The sequence below is a fragment of the Crinia signifera genome, chromosome 1, assembly GCF_055691185.1.
Source record: "Crinia signifera chromosome 1, ASM5569118v1, whole genome shotgun sequence".
In the NCBI taxonomy this organism is placed as follows: Eukaryota; Metazoa; Chordata; class Amphibia; order Anura; family Myobatrachidae; genus Crinia; species Crinia signifera.
Window position 1 is genome coordinate 464,306,224 of NC_139217.1, and position 24,673 is coordinate 464,330,896.

Below are 24,673 nucleotides of genomic sequence, written 5' to 3' on the forward strand. Positions count from 1 at the left end.
CATCTGGTGACATGGGCAGCAGTAGGCCTCAGGTACTGCTTTCAGACCGCAAATGCAGGGTTGTACCTGGAGTTTTAAACGGTTCAGTCCTGGTGCGACCCTGCTTGAGTGGTCTGTTCAGACTGCAGCAGCAAACCGGCAACCACTGACGTCATGGGGTGTGAGAGTTGGGATTCCGCAATGAAGCCCCTTGTGGGCTCGCTGTGCTTGCCACGCTGCGGGCATATTTTATTCTCCCTCTATGGGGGTCGGGGTAATGACTGTCCGAATCCCGCTGCCTCCTCCATAGTGTAAGCAGGAAACGGTCACTCAACAACACAGCAATGAACTGGTAAGAACTCTTTTACCCGGTTCGGATTGCCGTGTTGTTACTGGTTAGCTGTAACCGGTAACCCCTTTCACATTGCACTAATTACCGGGTCGAACCGACAAGAAACCGGCTTGTACCCGGTCATTAGCTGTAATGTGAAAGGGGTATTAGTCCCCAGAGGCCCAGGTGCTCTGACCCTGCTGCACCAATGGTGGTATTGCCTCTGACGTGGACTACGATTTGGAGCGGTAACCTTGCTCAAAGCATGCATGTTGATGACGTACACTAATTGGGGGTCCATGTGTTACAAGATCAAAATCCCCCCCCCCCCCCCAAAAAAAAAATATAAAAAAAACCATGACCTTTCCATGTGTCAACCGTTTTTATGTCAACCTTTTGGCGTTGACCTAAACAGCGTCAACCTTTTAACTGTTGACTTAATGAACCAAACCCAGCAAAGCCAAGGAGGGAAGTCTGCAACCTGTGGCACTCCGAGTGTAACATTTACAGTGGCTGGTAGCTTGCTGGGACTTGCAGTTCCACATCTTGCCTAAGTATGTTTAAATATCTCCTTTGTACTAGGTCCGACACATTTCCACAATAAATTAAAAAAAAAAATCAGAAAAAAACATTAAACACCCCCCAATGTGTGTAATCTGCCGGGTAAGTAAGACCCTGAAGGGATTTCCCCCCGGCTATGCCACCTAATACAGCTTCCCCCACAGCTGGTCACCTAATTACCTAAGTGCCTTGCACGTGTAAGTACAATACAGTGACCCAGCGGCCGACATTTACATAGTGTCATATGTTCTTCTGCAATAAATGGTCCATATGGAATTGCCTAAAGCTGTGCTACCAACTAGTAGAGAAAGAGGTCTCTAAAGTCCCCCTCCCCCGAGGTCAGTGGATGCCGACTCTAAAGTCCCCCTCCCCCCTAGATCAGAGGATGCCGACTCTGCCAGTTCTGTAACGCAGAACCAGCCAATCAATGTAATTCCCTAACTTTAACCAGTGGAACTGGGGTATAGGTGGATTTGGGGGTATGATATATGATATGTGACTAGTTCTCCTGGTTATAGTCCCTCTATCCTGTTTTTTTACAGGATTCTAAGGATGTTGGGGGAGCGGAGCCTCAAGGGTCAGACTTAGCAAAGCTTGGAGAAAGATAAAGCGGAGAGGGATAAAGTCATGTTGGAGATGCCCAGAGAGGAGACTGTCAGCAGAACTGTGGAGGACGGGGCCTGATATCCCTGCAAATGCCGGGATTCACAGGTCTCAGAGGAGGGGGTGGGGCTAAAATGATGTCATTTTAGCCAGCCCCTCCCGAAAAAGCCACGAATCGCGTCATTTAAACACCAAGTCGGGGAATTTAAAGGATGGGATGAGGTGGTGAGTGGGTGGGCCCGGTGAAATCTGGGAGGCTTTCCGGGGGGGGGGGGCAGGAGGGGAACACGATTTCTGGGACCCTCCGGCCAATCCAGGAGGGTCGGCAACCCTGGATAAAGTACCAATCAGTCAGCTCCTGTCATGTTACATGCTGTGTTTGAAAATGACACAGTTGTTGCCCACAGCAACCAATCAGATCATTTGCCTTGAACCTTCTAAGGGGATAAAAGCTAGAATCTAATCAGTTGCTATGGGAAACATCTCTCTCTGCAGGAAGGGGTGGGGCTTAATGTTGCGATTCGCATAATTTTTAGCCCCTCCACGAAGGGCTGGAAATTGCGGTAAACAGCGGAATGGAGATGGGGGGGCATGCAGGAGGCTTTTCCGTTGGGCCGGGAGGGGAATCTGATTTTCGGGAACCTCCCGGGCCATTCCAAGTGGGTAGCCAGGTATTATATAAACTGTATATGTCAGACAGAAGGAACACAGAAATATGATGTATAACCATGAGCTGGACAAACCTTGCCACGTCCTATGCCAGCCGATGGGCATCTGACCACCCACCATGGTTCCCAACAGCCAGCGACAGCCCTGCGGAACGCCCTTCGCCTGACCTTCACATGTATGGACAACACTGATACCCTCTGCAGACACCGTCTGTCTACAGAATCATCTTCAGAAGTCATATGACACGGCTCCCAACTGGCAGCCCTCCAAACACTTCTCAGGCCCCCAAATAACTCTCTGGGCTCTTACTTGACATTTTACTGCCTGGTATTCGGTTCACTATAGCACACGGCCCTAAAACATACGAATCCTTCTTCATGACAGCTCGGTCACATGATCTACCAGAGTCTTTTTGCATTCTGAAAATAACCACAATGTGTGTGTGTGTCTGCGTGTGCGTGTGTCTGTGTGTCTGTGTGTGTTTTATTATTATTATTTTTTTATGGAAGTGAAGAGAACAAAATAATTGTGACAAAGAAAAAAATCACATTTGAAATGAGCAGCCTCATAAGACATGCATGTTTTCATTCATGCAAGGCGAAGCACGTCCCTCCCTCCTCTAACACGTGTGCATGTGTGTGTGCGTGTGCATATGTTTCCACTATCAGCTTAGTCTGCAAATCCAGATTAGAATGGAGAGAGCAGAATGGGGATGGGAGTGGGGGTGGAGTGTACACTGTTTACACCCAGGGGATGCACATGTCATAACGCAGAGAGAGAGAGAGAGAGACAGACACAGGGGATAGGCCTCTAATACGCATTACATACTACATATGAGCAGACAGTCTGTTGCAAACATTGCCATCATGTTACACGTATGTAGAAGGGTGGGTTGTTCAAGGTGCCTTGAGAACGAGAAAATTGGTCTCATTTCATCGTGTTATATATTACTGATATTTTATTTTTAGATACCAATTTATATAATGTGGACACGTGATATGCTTTATAACACTCGAAAATCTGGTTACTCCAGCCAGTCAGCTCCCAACTGTCATTATTCAAACACATGACAGGAGCAGATTAACTGGAGCGCCATTTGTCAGACGCAGCACGTTTTAACTCTCACAAAGAGTTTTATCGCCTGTTGATAAATTAACCCCTTAGACTTTTGTCATTTATGTCCGGATGTAGAGGACAGATTTTGAACTGTACAGAAATAATTTATTGGAAGTTATAGTAATGGGCGATATAGCACAGCAGGTCTGTATTCGTGATGTACCTCATGGGTGAGTACGGTAAGGAGCATCCTTAAACAACACAGTGGAGGCAGCCATATTGTGGTCCAGTCCAATATCTATAAGCATAAAGCTCATCCGTTAGCTAATAACCAGTGACACCATTGTGTATCACATGATGTCACTGGTTCTGCAGTCTATCTCTTTCACCAGGAGCCAGTGACATCACTGGGGCACATTACATCCTGGTGATGTCACTGGTTCAGTAGTCTAACCCTTCATAAGGAGACAATGATATCACTTGGGAACATTCCTTCCTAGTAAAGTTACTGATTCCATTTCCCTGCCTATCACTTCACCAGGGACTGGTCAAATCACTAGGAAACATTACATTCTAGTGATGTCATTGGTTTTGCAGCCTATTGCTTCATAAGGAGGAAGTGACATCATTGGGAACATACCTTCCTAGTGTTATCACTGGTTCTGTAGCCTATGCGTTCATGAGAAGCAGGTGACATCACTTAGGAACATCACATCCTTGTGATATCACTGGTTCTTTAGCCTATTACTTCATAAGTTGGAAGTGACATCACTTGGGAACTCACATCCTTGTGATATCACTAGTTCTGTAGACTATGACTTCATAAGTAAGAAGTGACATCACTTGGGAACGTTACATCCTAATGATGTCACTGGTTCTATAGCCTATTACTTCATGAGGAAGTGACATCACTTGGGAATATTACATCCTAATGATGTCACTGGTTCTGTAGCCTATTACTTCATGAGGAAGTGACATCACTTGGGAACATTACATCCTAATGATGTCACTGGTTCTATAGCCTATTACTTCATGAAGAGGAAGTGACATCACTCGGAAACATTAAATCCAAGTGATGTCACTGGTTCTGGTTTATTGAACTTAATTCTTTGGTGCATCATATGCTATTTTCCATCCATTCAGTCGTGTGGGAACCTAGCCTATGTGAAACTATAGCCGGTCCCAAGCCCAGATAAATGGGGAGGTGTGGTTCCCGTGACAAAGGAACTGTAATGACCAGCTACGTGACCAATGGCCTGCAGCCTTTTGCTTCATGGGAAACCCAGAACATCACACGGGAACATTACATCCCTGTGATGTCACTGGATTTGCAGCCTATCGCTTCAAAAGGAATAGGTGACATCACTCGACAACATTTACTGTATGTGCTAGTGATGTCACTGATTCTGTAGTCATTGGATTCATGAGGAGATGGTGAAATCACTCCCGAACATTACCTCCATTCATGTCACTGGTTCTGCAGCCTATTACATCAACAGAAGCAGTTGACATCCCATGGGGACATTATATCCTGTTGATGCCACTGGTCCTGATGCTTATAGTTTCATGTGGAGCTGATGACATCACTTGGGAACTTTACTACATAATGATTTTTTTAAGCCTATCACAAGGAGCCGGTGATAACACTCAAGTATATTGTATCTTAGTGATATCACTGCTTCTGCAGCTTATCGCTATGTCAGGAGCAGGTGACATCACTTGGGAACATAACACCCTAGTGATGTCACCGGTTCTAACGAATATCCAAAATGTCTACCTCCACCATGTGTACGTGATATAACCCTTCTGTTTTGTGCTCTTTATGCCGGAACCAAAACGGACGCTGTGTATGTGACCGTTTTACCACCGGACAATGGAATTCACCTTATTCGAAATCTACCTCGTTCTAGAACCCAATCAGAATATCTTGATATATTAATTTAACTGAACCTTCTAACGCAGAATATACGATGTGAAAATGTATCTCAGCAGGATAGGAGCAGATTTATTTTCTTTTTAATTGTGTAGAAATGTAAAATAAAATAATAATAATAATAATAATAATAATAATAATAAAAAAGGCTTGTGATACCAATACAAAGACCCCCATAGGCCAAGGATTGTGAAAGCATTCACTCTGGTCTCACAGGAAGGAAGTAGTGATACAGTAATGAGGGAGTATAGAGTCTATAACAGAGATAGGAGTACAATAAATGGGAAAACAGCAATAGAAAAGGCAGACTAGGTTAATGATAGGAAAACTAGTTTCTTTATTGAAAGATTGTTGTATTAGTATTAGTGAAAAAACTTCCATGCACACAATACAGAGAGGCAAGCCCACCATGCATTCGGAGGGAATAACAACAAAACAAGCAGCATACAATGGGTGAATGTTTCATAGCACAGTACATTTTTCAGCAGGGCAAATGTCTAAAGATTTACATCAGAAACTAGGTAATGGAAAATTATACAGAGAACATGCTTTAGTCCTAGAACATGGGATAAATAAAAGTGGCAGGGCCCACGACTAAAGGCTTTAAGATACAGAGTATTAACCACAAAAATAAGAACAAGAAGTAGTTGACTTTATAGCACAGCAGAAAATAAACAGTATTCCTGTTAAATGGAAATCCATTTTGCCAACAAGCTTAAAAAAAAAAATCAATTTTGGTTTTAAACGAGAACAGCACTAAATGAGGCTAGAATGGTGGAACAATGACCATTGAATCTAACGCGGAACCAGACACTATTGCACGCCATAGGATACGTCCAGATTCCGCCAACAGACAAAAGATTAACCCCCGTGGTTGTAATCTATAAGGGGAAGCCAAATTCGCCCTCTCTGTGTTTTAAAGGTTTTGGCGTATGGTCATATATTGTGTGCTGTTGCAATCTCTTATTAGACCCCCCCCCCCCCCCATAGCAAAATAAATCCACTTAACAGAAATTTACAGTGTAATGCACTTAGCTAAACAAGATGAAGATACAAGAGATGACTGTTATTGTCTACAGCCTACTGAATGGTTGGTCTATGTTACTACAATGAGACTACCACGAGAGAAAGAGAGAGATAAAACAAGGTTCAAGGGATACATTCTCTACAGTTTTAACAAGAAATAATATGATTTTAGGAAATCCATTTGGAAAGCCTCAGTATCCTCTTATTTTCAGGGCTATATTATCTGCAGAAGACCTTGCCGTGGTTTGAGGGTAATACCCAGGATTCCGCAGCTATAAAGGCCAATTAATCTTAGGGGTCTGCAAATCTATCATTGGGCGTTCTAGTGCAATTGTGAAAAAAATAAATACAAATAAATAAAAATATGCGTGTAGTCTAATAATGATTTCTAAACATGAGACAGCGGACCAGATGGTGTCGTTGAAGCGTTCAAAAAAGGGGGGTCTAATTGCCTTTTTTTTTTTTTGCATGCAAGCACAAGGGTTACCCGCAAAGTAATCCTTTCTGGTAAACAAAAGGGGGAGCAGCCATGAAAGAAGGGGATACTGCAGCTTAAATAAAGGCCAATGTTTTTTCTTCAGATGGAAACAGGAAATGGTTAAGAGGGTTTCACAATACAGCTAAATGCAGAGGAGGCAGAAGGGGCCACACCACAGAGCAGCACGCTGGCTCATTCACTGTGCTACACAATGAAGAAAACAAAACAAAAAAGAAAAAAAAAACAATTGATAAATGCAAAATGTTATATCTTACAGTCAAGATAGACAATGCCTATTGTTGGGAGGGCAGATGGTTTTATATGTGTGTGTGTGTCTGTGCATGTGTGGCAGTAACACTGCTACTGTATGTAATATAATATTAGCACTGGAATGTACACATAGTATTTACATTAATACACATAATATTTACATTATCTTCTGTAAACATAAACAATGACCTCCCTAGCACTCCCCCGGCTGCAGAGGCCAGGAAACAATTAGATGCAATGATTTGCTGATCTCCCCCAAATAAGGAAGGACAGTTCTGTGTTTTAATGCATTGTGGTGACCTAAGACAAGAGGGTCAAATCTCAACAGGACCAAACACCTCCCCCACCCCCCAAATCCGCACTCTCCGTTAACCCCTAAAACTGGTCTCCAGCTGAGATTAGGTTGTGATTCGGTGACAAATACCCTGCTATGACAAGGCTTTAAATCCACTCAGCAAGGGTTAAGTGTATCAGATCTACATTCATCTGCAGAGGGGGATCTGGTACTGTCTGCACATTTCACATGTGAATGGGTCAACTGCAATACTACAGAACCTGATAGATCATAGCAACCAGCCTATGGTGTAACCAGCCTACTACCCCTTCCTAGAATAACCCCCCTGCCCCCAGGAGCTGCCACCTTGTGCAGGAGAAATCGGTAGCAGAAACAGCAGCTGATGTCATGATGGGGAGAAGGGAACGGATGGGGAAGGGGGGGGGGGGGTAATAGGAGCTGATCTGCCTTAAATAAAACCATAGAGACAGATATCTGCTGCTTGGGATGGTGGCTGGTGGGATATAGAGGCCATAATGTACGAGATCTGCATAGACCAACCCCAATAGCACTAGCTACGTATACAATGTATCTACGTATAGGATGAATCCGTACACAGTGTATCCCTGTATAGAATGTATGTACATATACAATGTATCCCTGTATAGAATGTATGTACATATACAATGTATCCCTGTATAGAATGTATGTACATATACAATGTATCCCTGTATAGAATGTATGTACATATACAATGTATCCCTGTATAGAATGTATGTACATATACACCGTATCCCTGTATAGAATGTATGTACATATACAATGTGTCACTATATATAATGTATGTACATATACAATGTACCCCTATATAGAATGTATGTACATATACAATGTACCCCTATATAGAATGTATGTACATATACAATGTACCCCTATATAGAATGTATGTATATGTAAAATGTATCCCTGTATAGAATGTATGTACATATACACTGTATCCCTATATATAGACTACATGTTCATATACAATGTACCCCTATATAGAATGTACATATACAATTGTACATATACAATGTGTCACTATATAAACTGTATGTACACATACACTGTATCCCTATATATAATGTATTCATATATACAATGTATCCCTATATAGAATGTATGTACATATACAATGTACCCCTATATAGAAAGTATGTACATATACAATGTACCCCTATATAGAATGTATGTATATATAAAATGTATCCCTATATAGACCGTATGTACATATACAATGTATCCCTATATAGACCGTATGTACATATACAATGTGTCAATATATAGACTGTATGTACATATACACTGTATCCATATATCCCTATATAAAATGTATGCACATATACACTGTATCCCTATATAGAATGTATGTACATATACACTGTATCCCTATATAGACTGTATGTACATAAACAATGTATCCCGTTATAGAATGTATGTACACATACACTGTATACCTATATAGAATGTATTCATATATACAATGTATCCCTATATAGAATGTATGTACATATACAATGTTTCACTATATAGACTGTATGTACATATACACTGTATCCTTATATAAAATGTAGGAACATATACAATTTATCCCTATATAGAATGGATGTACATATACAATGTATCCTGTATATATATACACACACTCTATCTCTATTTAGAATGTATTTATATATACACACACACACACACTGTATCCTTATATAGAATGTATATGTGTGTATACAATGTATCCCTATATAGAATTTATGTATATATATACACACACTGTATCCCTATATAGAATGTATATATACACTGTATCCTTATATACAATGTATGTGTGTGTGTGTGTTAATATACAATGTATCCCTATATAGAATGTATGTATATAAACAATGTATATCAATATAGAATGTATGCATATACACACACACTGTATCCCTATATAGAATGTATGTATGTATGTATGTATATACACTGTATCCTTATATAGAATGTATGTGTGTATATATATACAATGTATCCCTATATAGAATGTATGTATATATACACTGTATCCCTATATTAAATGTATGTATATACACTGTATCCTTATATAGAATGTATGTGTGTGTTTATATACAATGTATCCCTATATAGACTGTGTATGTATGCATGTATGTGTGTATATATATATATATATATATATATATATATATATATACACAATGTATCCCTATATAGAATGTATGTGCATATAAAATTTATCCCTATAAAGAATGTAGGTACATATAAAATGTTTCCCTATATAAAATGTATGTACATATACAATGTATCCCTATATAGAATGTATGTATATTTACACTGTATCCCTATATAGAATGTATGTACATATACAATGTACCCCTATATAGAATGTAAATACATATACAATATATCCATGTATAGAATGTAAGTATATATACAATTTATCCCTGTATAGACTGTATGTATATATATATATATATATATATATATATATATATATATATATATATATATATATATATATATAATGTATCCCTGTATAGCCTGTATGTACATATACAATGTATCCCTATATGGAATGTATGTACATATACAATGTATCCCTAAATAGAATGCAAGTAGATACAGTATACAATGTATCCATATATAGACTGTATGTACATATACTCTGTATCCCTATATAGACTGTATGTACATATACTCTGTATCGCTATATACACTGTATGTACATATACAATGTATCCCTATATACACTGTATGTACATATACAATGTATCCCTATATACACTGTATGTACATATAAAATGTTTCCCTATATTGAATGTACAGTATGTACATATACACTGTATCCCTTTATAGAATGTGTGTGCATATACAATGTATCACTATATAGAATATGTGTACATATACAATGTATCCCTATATACACTGTATATACATATACACCGTATACCCATATAGAATGTATGTACATATACACTGTATCCCTATATAGACTGTATGCACATATGCAATGTATCCCTATATAGACTGTATGCACATTTACACTGTATCCCTATATAGACTGTATGTACATATACAATGTATCCCTATATAGACTGTATGTACATATACACTGTATCCCTATATAGAATGTATGTACATATACACTGTATCCCTATATAGACTGTATGTACATATACACTGTATTCCTATATAGACTGTATGTACATATACAATGTATACCTATATAGACTGTATGCACATTTACACTGTATCCCTATACATAGACTGTATGTACATATACACTGTATCCCTTTATAGACTGTATGCACATATACACTGTATCCCTATATAGACTGTATGTACATATACACTGTATCCCTATAAAGACTGTATGTACATATACACTGTATCCCTATATAGACTGTATGCACATTTACACTGTATCCCTATACATAGACTGTATGTACATATACACTGTATCCCTATAAAGACTGTATGTACATATACACTGTATCCCTTTATAGACTGTATGCACATATACAATGTATCCCTATACAGACTGTATGTACATATACACTGTATCCCTATAAAGACTGTATGTACATATACACTGTATCCCTATATAGACTGTATGTACATATACACTGTATCCCTATAAAGACTGTATGTACATATACACTGTATCCCTTTATAGACTGTATGCACATATACAATGTATCCCTATACAGACTGTATGTACATATGCACTGTATCCCTATATAGACTGTATGTACATATACACTGTATCCCTATATAGAATGTATGTACATATACACTGTATTCCTATATAGACTGTATGCACATATACAATGTATCCCTATATAGAATGTATGCACATATACAATGTATCCCTATACAGACTGTATGTACATATACACTGTATCCCTATAAAGACTGTATGTACATATACACTGTATCCCTATATAGACTGTATGTACATATACACTGTATCCCTATAAAGACTGTATGTACATATACACTGTATCCCTTTATAGACTGTATGCACATATACAATGTATCCCTATACAGACTGTATGTACATATGCACTGTATCCCTATATAGACTGTATGTACATATACACTGTATCCCTATATAGAATGTATGTACATATACACTGTATTCCTATATAGACTGTATGCACATATACAATGTATCCCTATATAGAATGTATGCACATATACACTGTATCCCTATATAGAATGTATGTACACATGCAATGTATCCCTATACAGACTGTATGTACATATACACTGTATCCCTATATAGAATGTATGTACATATACACTGTATCCCTATATAGAATGTATGCACATATACAATGTATCCCTATATCGAATGTATGCACATATACACTGTATCCCTATATAGACTGTATGCACATATACAATGTATCCCTATATAGACTGTATGTACATATTCAATTTATCCCTATATAGACTGTATGTACATATACACTGTATCCCTATACATAGACTGTATGCACATATACACTGTATCCCTATATAGACTGTATGCACATATACACTGTATCCCTATATAGACTGTATGTACATATACACTGTATCCCTATATAGACTGTATGTACATATACACTGTATCCCTATATAGACTGTATGTACATATACAATGTATCCCTATATAGACTGTATGTACATATACAATGTATCCCTATATAGAATGTATGTACATATACACTGTATCCCTATATAGACTGTATGCACATATACAATGTATCCCTATATAGACTGTATGTACATATTCAATTTATCCCTATATAGACTGTATGTACATATACACTGTATCCCTATAAATAGACTGTATGCACATATACACTGTATCCCTATATAGACTGTATGCACATATACACTGTATCCCTATATAGACTGTATGTACATATACACTGTATCCCTATATAGACTGTATGTACATATACACTGTATCCCTATATAGACTGTATGTACATATACAATGTATCCCTATATAGACTGTATGCACATATACAATGTATCCCTATATAGAATGTATGTACATAAACACTGTATCCCTATATAGACTGTATGCACATTTACACTGTATCCCTATATAGACTGTATGTACATATACAATGTATCCCTATATAGAATGTATGTACATATACACTGTATCCCTATATAGAATGTATGTACATATACACTGTATCCCTATATAGACTGTATGTACATATACACTGTATTCCTATATAGACTGTATGTACATATACAATGTATCCCTATATAGACTGTATGCACATTTACACTGTATCCCTATACATAGACTGTATGTACATATACACTGTATCCCTTTATAGACTGTATGCACATATACACTGTATCCCTATATAGACTGTATGTACATATACACTGTATCCCTATATAGACTGTATGTACATATACACTGTATGCCTATATAGACTGTATGTACATATACACTGTATCTCTATATAGAATGTATGTACATATACAATGTATCCCTATATAGAATGTATGTACATATACACTGTATCCCTATATAGAATGTATGTACATATACAATGTATCCCTGTATAGACTGTATGTACACTGTGTCCCTATATAGACTGTATGTACATATACAATGTATCCCTATATAGACTGTATGTACACTGTGTCCCTATATAGACTGTATGTACATATACACTGTATCCCTATATAGACTGTATGTACATATACACTGTATGCCTATATAGACTGTATGTACATATACAATGTATCCCTATATAGACTGTATGTACACTGTGTCCCTATATCGACTGTATGTACATATACAATGTATACAATATATACCTATATAGACTGTATGTACATATACACTGTATCCCTATATAGACTGTATGTACATATACACTGTATCCCTATATAGACTGTATGTACATATACACTGTATCCCTATATAGACTGTATGTACATATACACTGTGTCCCTATATAGACTGTATGTACATATACAATGTATCCCCTATATAGACTGTATGTACACTGTGTCCCTATATAGACTGTATGTACATATACAATGTATCCCTATATAGACTGTATGTACACTGTGTCCCTATATAGACTGTATGTACATATACAATGTATCCCTATATAGACTGTATGTACATATACAATGTATCCCTATATAGACTGTATGTACACTGTGTCCCTATATAGACTGTATGTACATATACAATGTATACAATATATAGCTATATAGATATACCCATACCCTACAATATACCCCTATATAGATACACCCATACAGCAGCAGTATATACACGATTGCAACGTTGTGTTCTGCATTACTAGGACTACCCCCCAGCAGAACGTTGCAATCTCCCCACCCACCCCACAGCCCCCTCCCGTGCCCGGCTCACCACCAGCTGCCCCCACACCTACCTCGGTTCCGTACAGAGCCGAAGACTGGAAGAACAAGGTAGCCGACGTGTACTAGCACCATGCTGGCGGAGAGTGCGCTGATGGCTGCGGCTGGCTGGAAGGCTGATCCCAAAGCTGACACTCTGCCTGCTGCTACTGCTGGCTGGGAGACAGATGGTTCCCTCCACATCCACCCCCACCCTCCCCTATATACATTCATGTGCTGCTGCAGCTGCCTGACACAAAGGGAGGGGGCATGGAGCTATCTCCCAGCCCTAAGACAAAGCAGGCCAGCCAATGAGTGCCAGGCTGGGGGGAGGGCAGGCTACTGGCAGCCTGTCTGGGGGTAGCAGCATGGCAGCTTGCTTCTTCTGAGTCCTCGCCTTTCCTTATTTGTTAGGGGAGACACACAAAGAGTCAGTGGCCCTGAGCTTGGTGGCACCATGCCCTCTGTGCCAGGCTGCAGCACTGATTGGGCACATGAGCATGACATCACAAGCCCTGACATGTGCCCTTTGTGTGTATGGAGAGGGCAGTGGGAGGTCAGTGAGCCAGGACAGCTGCCAGAACTGCTGCAGACCCTCTTGAGAACACCTGTCAATCACAGGGTTGGCAGATTGTCATTGTGCCATGTAAAAGTGCCTTCCCAGTGATAAGCAAACATGACATTTGCTGACAATTTTCAAAAACATTTACTGACTTCTATTTTTTTTTTTACATACATTGTTACACTTTATTGTGTGTGTGTGTGTGTGTGTGTGTGTGTGTGTGTGTGTGTGTGTGTGTGTGGTGGTGGGGAGGGGGGGCAAGTGATGCAGAAATGCAGTGATTAGATTGGTGGATTCACATCCAGGGGTGGGGCCAGTGATGTCACAGCAGCTCAAATGACTGCAGTATCTGCTTTTTAATTATATTAAGTAGACCTTGATCCTAATAATGTGGGCATAACATTCGTTGTGTGTAATCGTTCTCTGCTCTTTTACTAAGATCAATCGTAGATGTTCATGTACGCTGGTGGTCTTAATGAGGCCCCCAGTAGGCAATGAGCCATTGCTTGTTCCTCTGGTCAAGAGGCCTTTTGGCTCTGTGCAGACGGGGAGTAACTGGGCCCTTCTCCTCCTGAGAGGGTCCTATGTCCTATGTCCCCAGGACAGTTTTGCACTGGGCGAATTGGAGCACACACCTCTGGCTTCCATTGAATGAGTTGAAAGTTGTGTGTAATGGGACAGAATGGGGCAGATGCATTAAGACCGGTGAAGAGATAATCTAAGCTCTGGTGTTTACTGTTGGGAACTCAACAATCAATCGTACCACACAGGATCGCTGCGTAGGGGTCATCCGTAACTGTGACCTGTCCTTTGTTCCCCACATTCAGTCTGTCTCAGAATCATGTTACACGCATCTACAAAATATATCCATTATATGCCCATACCTTACACAAGACACTGCTAACACTCTAATACCCCTTTCAGACCGCACCTTGGGACCCAGGTTATTGTTGTGTCGACCCCTGTTGAGCTGCGATGTGAAACTGCCAATAGCAAAATTCCCTGGTCGAGCAACCTGGCATTTCAACCCAGGTCACAACCAGGTTCCAGCACGACTATTACATTCTCCCTCTATGCCGACATAGATGGTGAAGTAAGAACAAAAAAAATCATGAAAAACTCATGTGGACCTTGTCATGTGTCTACCTGTTTCTGTCGACATATCGATTCTTGACATTTTGACCCTGTCAACCTGTGTTGACCCTGTTGACCTTTTGTTCCATGTCGACCTTTTGACTCTGTCCTCCTTTTGACCCTGTTGACCTGCTGTATTGCATGTCTACCTTTTGGGGTAGACCTATTGACTGTCTATCTGGAGCAGGCATGTCCAAACTGTGGCCCTCCAGCTGTTGTGAAACCACACATCCCAGCATGCCTTGCCATAGTTTTAACATTCCCTAATAGCAAAACTGTAGCAAGGCATGATGGGAATTTTAGTTTTACAACAGCTGGATGGTCCTAGTTTGATGCCTGATCTAGACCATTGATTTTAAAACCTTTTTCAACTCGCAGCACACCAAACAAGATTTTAAAAATGCCAGGGCACACCATCTGTCCCCCACAGGGAAAAACACATTGGCCCCCACAGGAATAAAAATGAACCCATTGGCCCCCATATGAAAACAAAACAATCACACTGGTCCCCACAGGTAACAAAATAAAATACTTTGGCCCTCAGGTGAAAACAAAAGACCATTGAATAACAGTTGAACTGGTGGTGGCTGTAAACTGGTGCGGACATCTCTAGATCTGGGGGCAACTCGAGAACCGCTCAAGTCACACTAGTGTACCACGGCACAATGGTTGACACAAATTTGTTTCTGTGCAGGGTAAATAAAAGTAATGTCCGGCTCAGCATCAGCGCCCAAACAGTGGAACACTTGAACTGTTCCATCAGTTGCCATCTAGTGAGCTCCTGTGCACACCACTTGAATTCCCCCCATAGAGGTGAGTAACTGTGTTAGGATTTTATTGTATAGGATATTTGCGCATTACCCCCAGAATACACCAGTTATCAGGGAATAGCTGTAAATAGTGGCGTCGAGAGGGGGGAAGAGGGTACTTTTTACACAGACCCGGGTTCCGCTCCCCCCCCCCCCCCCCCCTTGTAGATTTGGGCAGGGGGACGTGAATGATAAAATCCATGTAGATCACACACAGATAGTTGGGTAGAGTTGTCCAGAGCCAGACGGATCAGTAGGGTTTGTCCATAACTTGGGTACAGTCTCTCAGCAAGCTGCTGATCTGGGCCTGTCACCGGCGATACGAGGACAGTCAGTGGTTCCAGCCGGTGGTGTCAGACGTTCTGTACTTATTTATAATCTTTACAACTCAGAAATGTTATATCTGCTGGGGCCAAGTGTTAGTAACGTTATACTGAGCGGCTGCTGAGCTTGTGGAGACTGCAGGGTCCTGACGTTGCATACACCATGCTCCGGGCTGCCGTTGTGAGGGCCGCATAAAGAAACCGCTGACGTATGAAACAAGAGTCGACACGGGCAACACTATTATAATCTAACTCTATGTGACACTTGGATGGTAAATGATTAACAAATCGGTAAGAAAAAAATTACGATGAACTCATGTTGACCTTTTTCCTTATCAACCTTCTGTCGACCAATCGTGATCGGCCTTTTGACCTTTTTACTGTCGACCTAATGACCGTATACCACAAGGATGAAAGATCGCTCATGAATCCTGTCTTCTTTATTTCACTGCTAGAGATACATAGGAAATGGTATCTGTTCCGTATATCGACAGTGTCTACGTCGACATATGTCTACCCGGAATGGGCGGGAGGCTCCCGAAAATGGGGTCCGGAGGGTGGGCAAGCTTCTGGTGTGTTCCTGCCGTGATGGTCGAATACCGGCATTCGCAGGTGTACGCGGACGGGCGGGGCTGAAATGGTGCAAATCATGTCATTTCTCACCCCCTCCATGTACACCTGCGAATCGTGTAATCCTCTGTAAAGGGGGTGGGGATTGATGATGCAGGGCTCCGCCCCCCTAAGTGCAGCTGAAAGTCTCCTCTCTGGGTTCCCCCCAGAGAGGAGAAATGAAATGTCAGCCATTATGATTTACTGTTGACCTGAAAGTGCGCTGGGAGCCATGAAGGGCTGGGGTACCCCACATCTCCCTGCTTACGGCCTTCGGAGGGGAGCAGGGAGTCAGTCACCCTGTCAGCAGCACAGATGCCCGCCGGCTAGTGGAGGCATGGGCGGGCAGCCCGCCACTATATGGAGATGAGTGGGCCAGCAGGGCGTCCTCTTACCTCTGTGGCTTCCAGAGTGCAGGCATCCCTTCCGTTGCAGACTTAGCTCCCAAAGCCTTTATAGGAAGAGGGGGACCTAGACTGCGCACCCTGTAATGAGAGGCGCTACCTTGCTGAGATTTTTAGCTATATGCAGAACAGAGGGGGGTTGCAGGTGCACTATACACTCATTAATGTTAACATATATTCCTTTTATATTTCATTTATGAGGGTGTTAGCATACATTTGGCCAAAGATATCTACCTGCTCACCACGTTAAGGTCTCCTCATTAGAGCAGGTCCCTAGCACTATGGGGTTCATGCCTGGGGTGCAGGGCACCACCAAACCAGTCCAGCAAAACCACCCCAGGGCATCACATAAATAAAATATAGCTGTGAAGTGTAATAGAGTGTAAAGTGTCATAGAATGTGGGGTATGTGTAAGCAACTAATAGTGATAAATTTTGGGGGCGTGGTCTATACACGCGGCTCCCCCGCGAGGCCACGCCCCCATTTTGCCGCTATGGGGGCATGACCCAGAGGCTCTGTGAGCCTCTAGCCATGCCCCCAGCCCCCTGGCTGCGGGAATAGATGCACAGCGTTCATTCCCCGCTGCTTAGCAGCCGACAGGGGGGGCTCCCAACAGCCCCCCCTCACTGCGGGACACTGCCGGCCGCGGGAGGGACAGTGGGACAGGCCCTAATAATCGGGACTGTCCCGCTGAAATCGGGACTGTTGGGAGGTATGCGATGCCCTGAAGTGGTCCTGGACAAGTAAGCCCTGTCATCCTAAATTGGGTCCACCCAATGACCCAGACCCCACAGGAGGGACACGGGCTGCAAAGCAAGGAGTGCAAGGAGGCCGGCACTGAGTGGGTGTAATGGGGTAGTGGCCCATTGGGTGGCGCTGGGGGCATGGCGATGCAATGGAGTCACCATTTATTATTTGCATGCAGTGTAAATATACTGACTGCTTTTACATGTAGCCCGCAGACGCTGGACAGCCCCCAAATGTCACTTTCTGCACATGTGCCATCAGCCCCCATCAGCAATGTAACAGGCTTCAGCAAGGTGTACATTTTTTTTTGCATTTCCTCAACTCCAAAATTTGCGTGGATTCGTATTTCGCCCGACCCGATAATCTCCATTCTCTGAATTAGCCCTTTTATGGCGCAATTAACATTAAGCTATGAATTAGAATTAACTTTCAATATGCAATAAAGCCCCAGCTATTAAATAGTTTCCATCCGAGTATAAGATGCTTTAGAACATAGCGCCGTCAGTAACGTATAAATCTCCAGGCAAATCCCGAAGGCCAGAAACAGAGAATGAATAATATGTATAAATAACACATGTGAATAATCATTTCAGGCTTCTAAGTAGGAGAATCGCCGCCATAGAGACGGTAACAGCCGCCGGCAACTGTAGCACATGGAATAAATGACTGGTATGGGTCATTGGGTTGACCACTGAATGTCTTCAGGGCTTATGTTGACTATAAAATAGGTTGACATAGCTAAGGTGAACTGGGTTGGAAGGTCGACTCAAACATTAGGTCAACAATGGCAAGGTCGACAGTCAAGAGGTCGAGTTTTTCATGTTTTTGTCCAGAATGACGACACAGTCGACATGGACACCGTCTAAGTGTACCGCCTGGCTACTACGCTCACCAAGCTTTGGGCACGGTGTCTCGCACACTATTTTATTCTGCCACCACGCCCTAGTGGAGGGTAGCTCATGAATAGAGTGAAAAACTCATGTCAACTTTTTCACTGTCTTGTCGACCTTGACAATGACAGCAGTTGCTGACTGGGAGGAGCGAGACTGGTAACTGGCAGCATTCCCTACACTCTGGCTGACAGGGTATGCTGGTTCTTGTAGTTCTACAACAATGCCACAGGTTGCTTAAATGTCTATTAGGGATGGCCATCGACGCATCTTCCATCGATGGTGACCATCAATCGCAGTTTATAAAGGAACCATCGATGGCTATAAACCATTCTATCGGCAGCCATCGATGGTTCCCACCATTGTGTACCTGCGCATGCACAGAGGAAGAGCGTGGTGGCCACCGCTCTCGGGCGGCGTGCACATGTGCAGAAAAACATTATTATCAGCGCGTCAGGTTAGTTAGTTCTATCACGCATGTGCGCACCTGGCGGAGGCCACCCGGCCCGGGCTTCCTCTGTACATGCGCAAGTAGTAGACGATGGGCACCATCGAGACTGGCCGGCTCGGCTGACTCCTCCTCCTGGCTCTGTGTCCTGCTCCGGAGTCCATCCACTAGAGACAGTCCCGACTCCCAGACCAGTGCCGCTGTGGCTGCACCGCATGATGACATTATTCTAATTCAGAAAGTGAGTCACACTCCAGTCTAGGAATCGGAGTAGCTGGGCAGCTGGCCAGCAGGGTAAAAAAAATATATATCGACATCGGATGCCATCCATTGATGGCATCAAACTATTCGACCCTCCCCTATCGATGCCCAAAACATCGAGCACTAGGTCCCGACCATCGATGTTTTGGGAACATCGATAGTCGATGGCCATACCTAATATCTATGGATAAATTCGTAACAAGAGCTGAGGTTGCTGGGAAGGTCCTGAAATGGGAAACGGTCATCTATTAGACCACATTACGACAGTCATTAGATCGACCACGTTGGGTCGACATGGGCCAAGGTCGACAGGGTTATAGGTCGACATGTGTTAAGGTCGACATGTGTTTAGGTCGACATGGGCCAAGGTCGACATGGGTTTAGGTCGACAGCCGTTAGGTCGACATGGGTTTTTCACTGTTTTTGAGCCGACATGTGCCGACAGGCGGTATTTCATGCCCTACCATCCACTAGCATACCTCCCAACTTGTGTCCGGATGAAATAGGGACACTCGCGCGACCTCATTTTCATACGAGAATAGACGCTGTGCGCATGCGCACAGCGTCTATTCTACTAGATTGGGGGGTCTCCCAACTGCCACCCCCCGCAGCGGGACAATGCCTGCCGCGGGTGGGACGTCGGGACAGGACCCGAAAATCGGGACTGTCCCGACGGAATCGTGACAGTTGGGAGGTATGCACTAGGGCGTGGTGGGAGAATAAAATAGTGTGCTGAGCGCAGCGAGGCACCGTGCCCGAAGCAGGGCGAGCGATGTGAGGGGCTGCTGTTCACCTCCAACTGTGTCCATATCGACCGTGTCGACATTCGGGTAAAAAAACAGCGAAAAACCCATGTCGACCTAACAACTGTCGACATAAACCCATGTCGACATTGGCCCATGTCGACCTAAACACATGTCGACCTTGACCCATGTCGACCTTGGCTCATGTCGACCCAAGGTGGTCGACCTGATGACTGTCAACCTAAGTGTGGTCTAATAGATTATCCACACCCCCTGTAATTGGGGACTCAGCGCTGCTGTAATAGCACCTGCAATATACAGTACTTGGCCTACTGAGCAGCTTACAACCGGTTCAGTGTCACATCCAAGGTCAAGGAAGCAAAGCACCATAAGAATGCATGGTACAATGTGCCAGCAACATGCACGCTGCCGAGTGTGACATCATCGCAGAGCAGACACAACACAGCACCGGTGGGTAGAGAGACGACAGATCTCCTCCCACAGTGTCAGAATATTAATGCAGGAAGGAACAGAGGGTTCTGTACTCACATCATTAATAGAACCCGGAGCTGCTGGTGCTATAGCCCCTTCCGCTGACAGCTCATGTCTAGGAATTAAAGGGACACAGACAGGAAAATACATTACCACAGGTACCATCCGAATAATGCTGTTACCCCATAGCAGGGCATCCAATTTTGACTCCCAGCAATCAGGTTTTGTTTATTTTTTTTCTAAGAAACACTAAAACCAATAAATATATCTTGAAATAAATATTGTATTTGAATGATGTTGGATTTCGGATTTGCTCTCAGTTATAATCATAAAATACATCATGTGCCAGACAGCCGTGCACAGATATCTTAGCAGCATTGTAGGCCAAGGACAAAGCAATGCACTGGGATCCCAGCCATCCACCAATCACCACTCACTGTCAGGCTGCAGGCTGGGATGCAGGTGGAGAATGCTGTAATCTGGTTGGTGCATAGTTATAGCCATCCACCAATCAGCACATTGACAGCCGCTCACTGTCAGGCTGCAGGCTGGGAGGCTGGTAGATAATGCTGTACTCTGGTTGGTGCATGGTTCCAGCCCTCCACCAATCAGCACACTAACAGCCGCTCACTGTCAGGCTGCAGGCTGGGAGGCAGGTGGAGAATGCTGTACTCTGGTTGGTGCATTGTTACAGCCATCCACCAATCAGCCCATTGACAGCCACTCACTGTCAGGCTGCAGGCTGGGAGGCAGGTAGATAATACTGTACTCTGATTGGTGCAGGGTTCCAGCCATCCACCAATCAGCACACTGACAGCCGCTCACTGTCAGGCTGCGAGGTAGGTATAGAATTCTGTTGTGTACAAACATAAATTAGGACCTAACTCCGAATATGCCACGCCATAATACCCTTGTTACGTGCCATCTCAGAGCCCCTCCTTATGTGCCAGCCAAGGGTATTCCCCCCCTTATAAGCCAGCCCAGAGTCCCCTGCATTAGGTGCCATCCTATAGCCCCCCCCCCCCCATAGCTGCCAGCCCAAAGCCCCCACCTTTAGTTTATTTAAACCCCCCTTATGTTACTTGCCCCTCCTGCGTCCAAGTCCTGTGCTTCCGCTGAGTCCTCGCACAACACTACAGTCTGCACTCTGATTGGCCAGCATGCCATAGTTCTGCCACATCTGCCCTATAGAGGGTACGCTTGCGTGCCCAATTACCATCTGTGGGGTTATTAGTACCCAGCCTTGTTTTATTCTGTTTTGTGTGTAACTGTAACGAAACTGGTGCAATTCACAGGAATAACGATCAGCATTTCCCATGTTGATGTCTAGGGGCGAGATGTAATTGACCGCCATGCGGGATGCTGGCCATCCCAAATTACAATTATTAACAAGGCAAAACCATGTCTTGTAAATGATTGCCCCTTTAAAAAAAAAAGTCACAGTTTGACCGACATCTAGCACGCCCCGCCCCATTACATCGATCATTTAGCTGATTGGCCGGTGATTAAAACCAGACACTTTATCACTTCACTGAGCTTAATAAATCTGCCCCTGAGGAGGTCCCTGAAAATGATGCACCCATAAAAAAGTGGGCAAGTCTCCAGAGACGGCCACCTTCCCCTCTTAGCCGCCCAGTGGGGAAGAAGAGTGGTCGGTTTGATCAGCAGGTGACATGAGCATCCTGAATTGATGACACAGTGGGGTATTCTGGCTCATTCGCTTGGATGTAAATTCGCAACCAGATCCCACCTTGCGACTGGTGGTACGCCAGACCACCATTCGCAAGTCGCGTACATTCGCACTGGCTGTGAATGGATGTTTTACATAAGCATATATCCGCATGCCACCGGGAACCTCCCACATTTTTCCATAGTAGCCGACCATTGAAAGATGCGGAAGGTGCTTGCATATGCAAGGTTGCTCTGAGAAGGCACAGCAGGAAATATGGGCCGGCGGAGAAGGAAACGCGTTTCGCCACCAAATACAACTGACAGAACTCAGTTTTGCCCCATTCCGGACCACTTTTTACTAGAGATGTGCAGGGTCCGATTTACTCTGATTTCAAAGCAGGATCTTATTGGCTATCAACTGTCAACAGCGGTCATGCGATTTGGGATAGCCAATAAGATCCTGCTTTGAAATCAGAGTAAAGCAGAGCCTGCACATCTCTACTTTTTACCCCTGGGCTGCCCTTTCCTGGAGGGGGTAGCCGGATCGGCACAACTGGTGACAGTGCGGGGGGGGGCAGTGGTGGGGGAAAAGGTCATGTGACAAAAGGCACATACAGACGCTGCCCCCTCTACGCTCAGTAAAATATTCCTTCTTGTTTCTCTCTGTTGAAGACTTTCCAATTCATTTGCAGCGTTTCCAGATGACGGTGCAGTGGGAAACGTTATTGATTGCTCTCTTGTGTTAAGACGTAATGTTCCTACAATGCCTTCACGACACTTCTCCGAGTTACTCAGCGTTCTCTAGGTAACGATATCACTCAGGCCCCAGATTGGGGCTTCGCATTCATTGTTTTACATTTAAGTTTTTTGTTTTGTTTTGTTTTCAAGATCTCGTTAGAATACACAAAATAAAAAAAATTATATATAAAGATATAAAGCTGCACAATGCAATAATACAGGTAGAATGTGCAGTACCGCAACACGCTATTTGCATGCCCCACCCCTAAACCAGTGATGTCATGACAACACACCTAAAGGGTGGGGTCACTGACTCTGGAAAGTAGAGCATTGCTCATAAAGCAGTAGAGAGCTTTTCCATGTCGACCTTTTGCTTGTCGACATTTCAACCATGTCGACTTAATACATGTCGACCTGCTGCCTATTGACTGGCACCCTAGACACTGTCAACAGTCAATGGAAATCCACACCCCTAAATGATGTGCTCCATATGGGTATGGGTCCAACCTATATTAGGTTGACATGCATTGGTCGACCACAGAAGGTTGACAAAGCTTAGGTTGACACGTGAAATAGGTCGATATGGCTAAGTTTGACAGGGTTGGAAGGTGGACACAAGCATTAGGTCGACGGCGGCTTTCCTGACTGTCGGCATGGTCGACATGGACTCAAACATGTACCTCTACGCTCGCCATACTTCAGGCACACTATTGTAATCTCCTACCATGCCCTAATGGATAGTAGGACAGTAGGATGAGTGAAAAACTCATGTCGACCTTAATGACTGTCGACCTAGCCATTGTCCACCTAATGCTTTTGTCAACCTTCCAACCCTGTCAACCTCAGCCATGTCGTCCTTCTGTGGTCGACCCAATACATGTTGTGTCGACCTACGACCGTATTCCCCCCAAACATCGCTCCGATCCACATAGGACGGGCTCTTGCCGAGCGTCGGCGAATACATGTGTATTTCGACACATTTGGATGGAACATCAATTTCTTATTGCCGAGAATAATGCTCTAAAACCCGATAATTGTTAAATCAGCAGAAACATGTCCAGTAATATTTATAGGCCGGCAGGATTCCTGCTCTATCTTGTTGTAATTCTGAGCCTGATCTGATGTCTCCGCTGTAGAAGCGTCATGTGAAGGCGCACTGTGGTGTGGTCCGGACGGCTGTTACTAATCAGGTTACACAGTTATACTCAGCTGCATAGAATGATACCGAACACGGAG

General features: G+C 43.1%; 1 protein-coding gene across 2 annotated transcripts in view; it reads right to left on the reverse strand.

The window, feature by feature from the left end:
- The window catches only part of ARK2C (arkadia (RNF111) C-terminal like ring finger ubiquitin ligase 2C), a 91,095-nt gene extending 77,048 nt beyond the window's left edge, over nt 1–14,047 (reverse strand). The window contains exon 1 of one of the 2 annotated variants that reach the window (XM_083155327.1): nt 13,642–14,047. In XM_083155327.1, coding sequence (XP_083011453.1) covers nt 13,642–13,840 — 199 coding nt within the window. In that variant the 5' untranslated portion in view covers nt 13,841–14,047. The remainder of the gene's footprint in view (nt 1–13,641) is intronic. The other variant, XM_083155328.1, reaches the window with a different exon arrangement.
- Between the last annotated feature and the right edge of the window lie 10,626 nt (nt 14,048–24,673).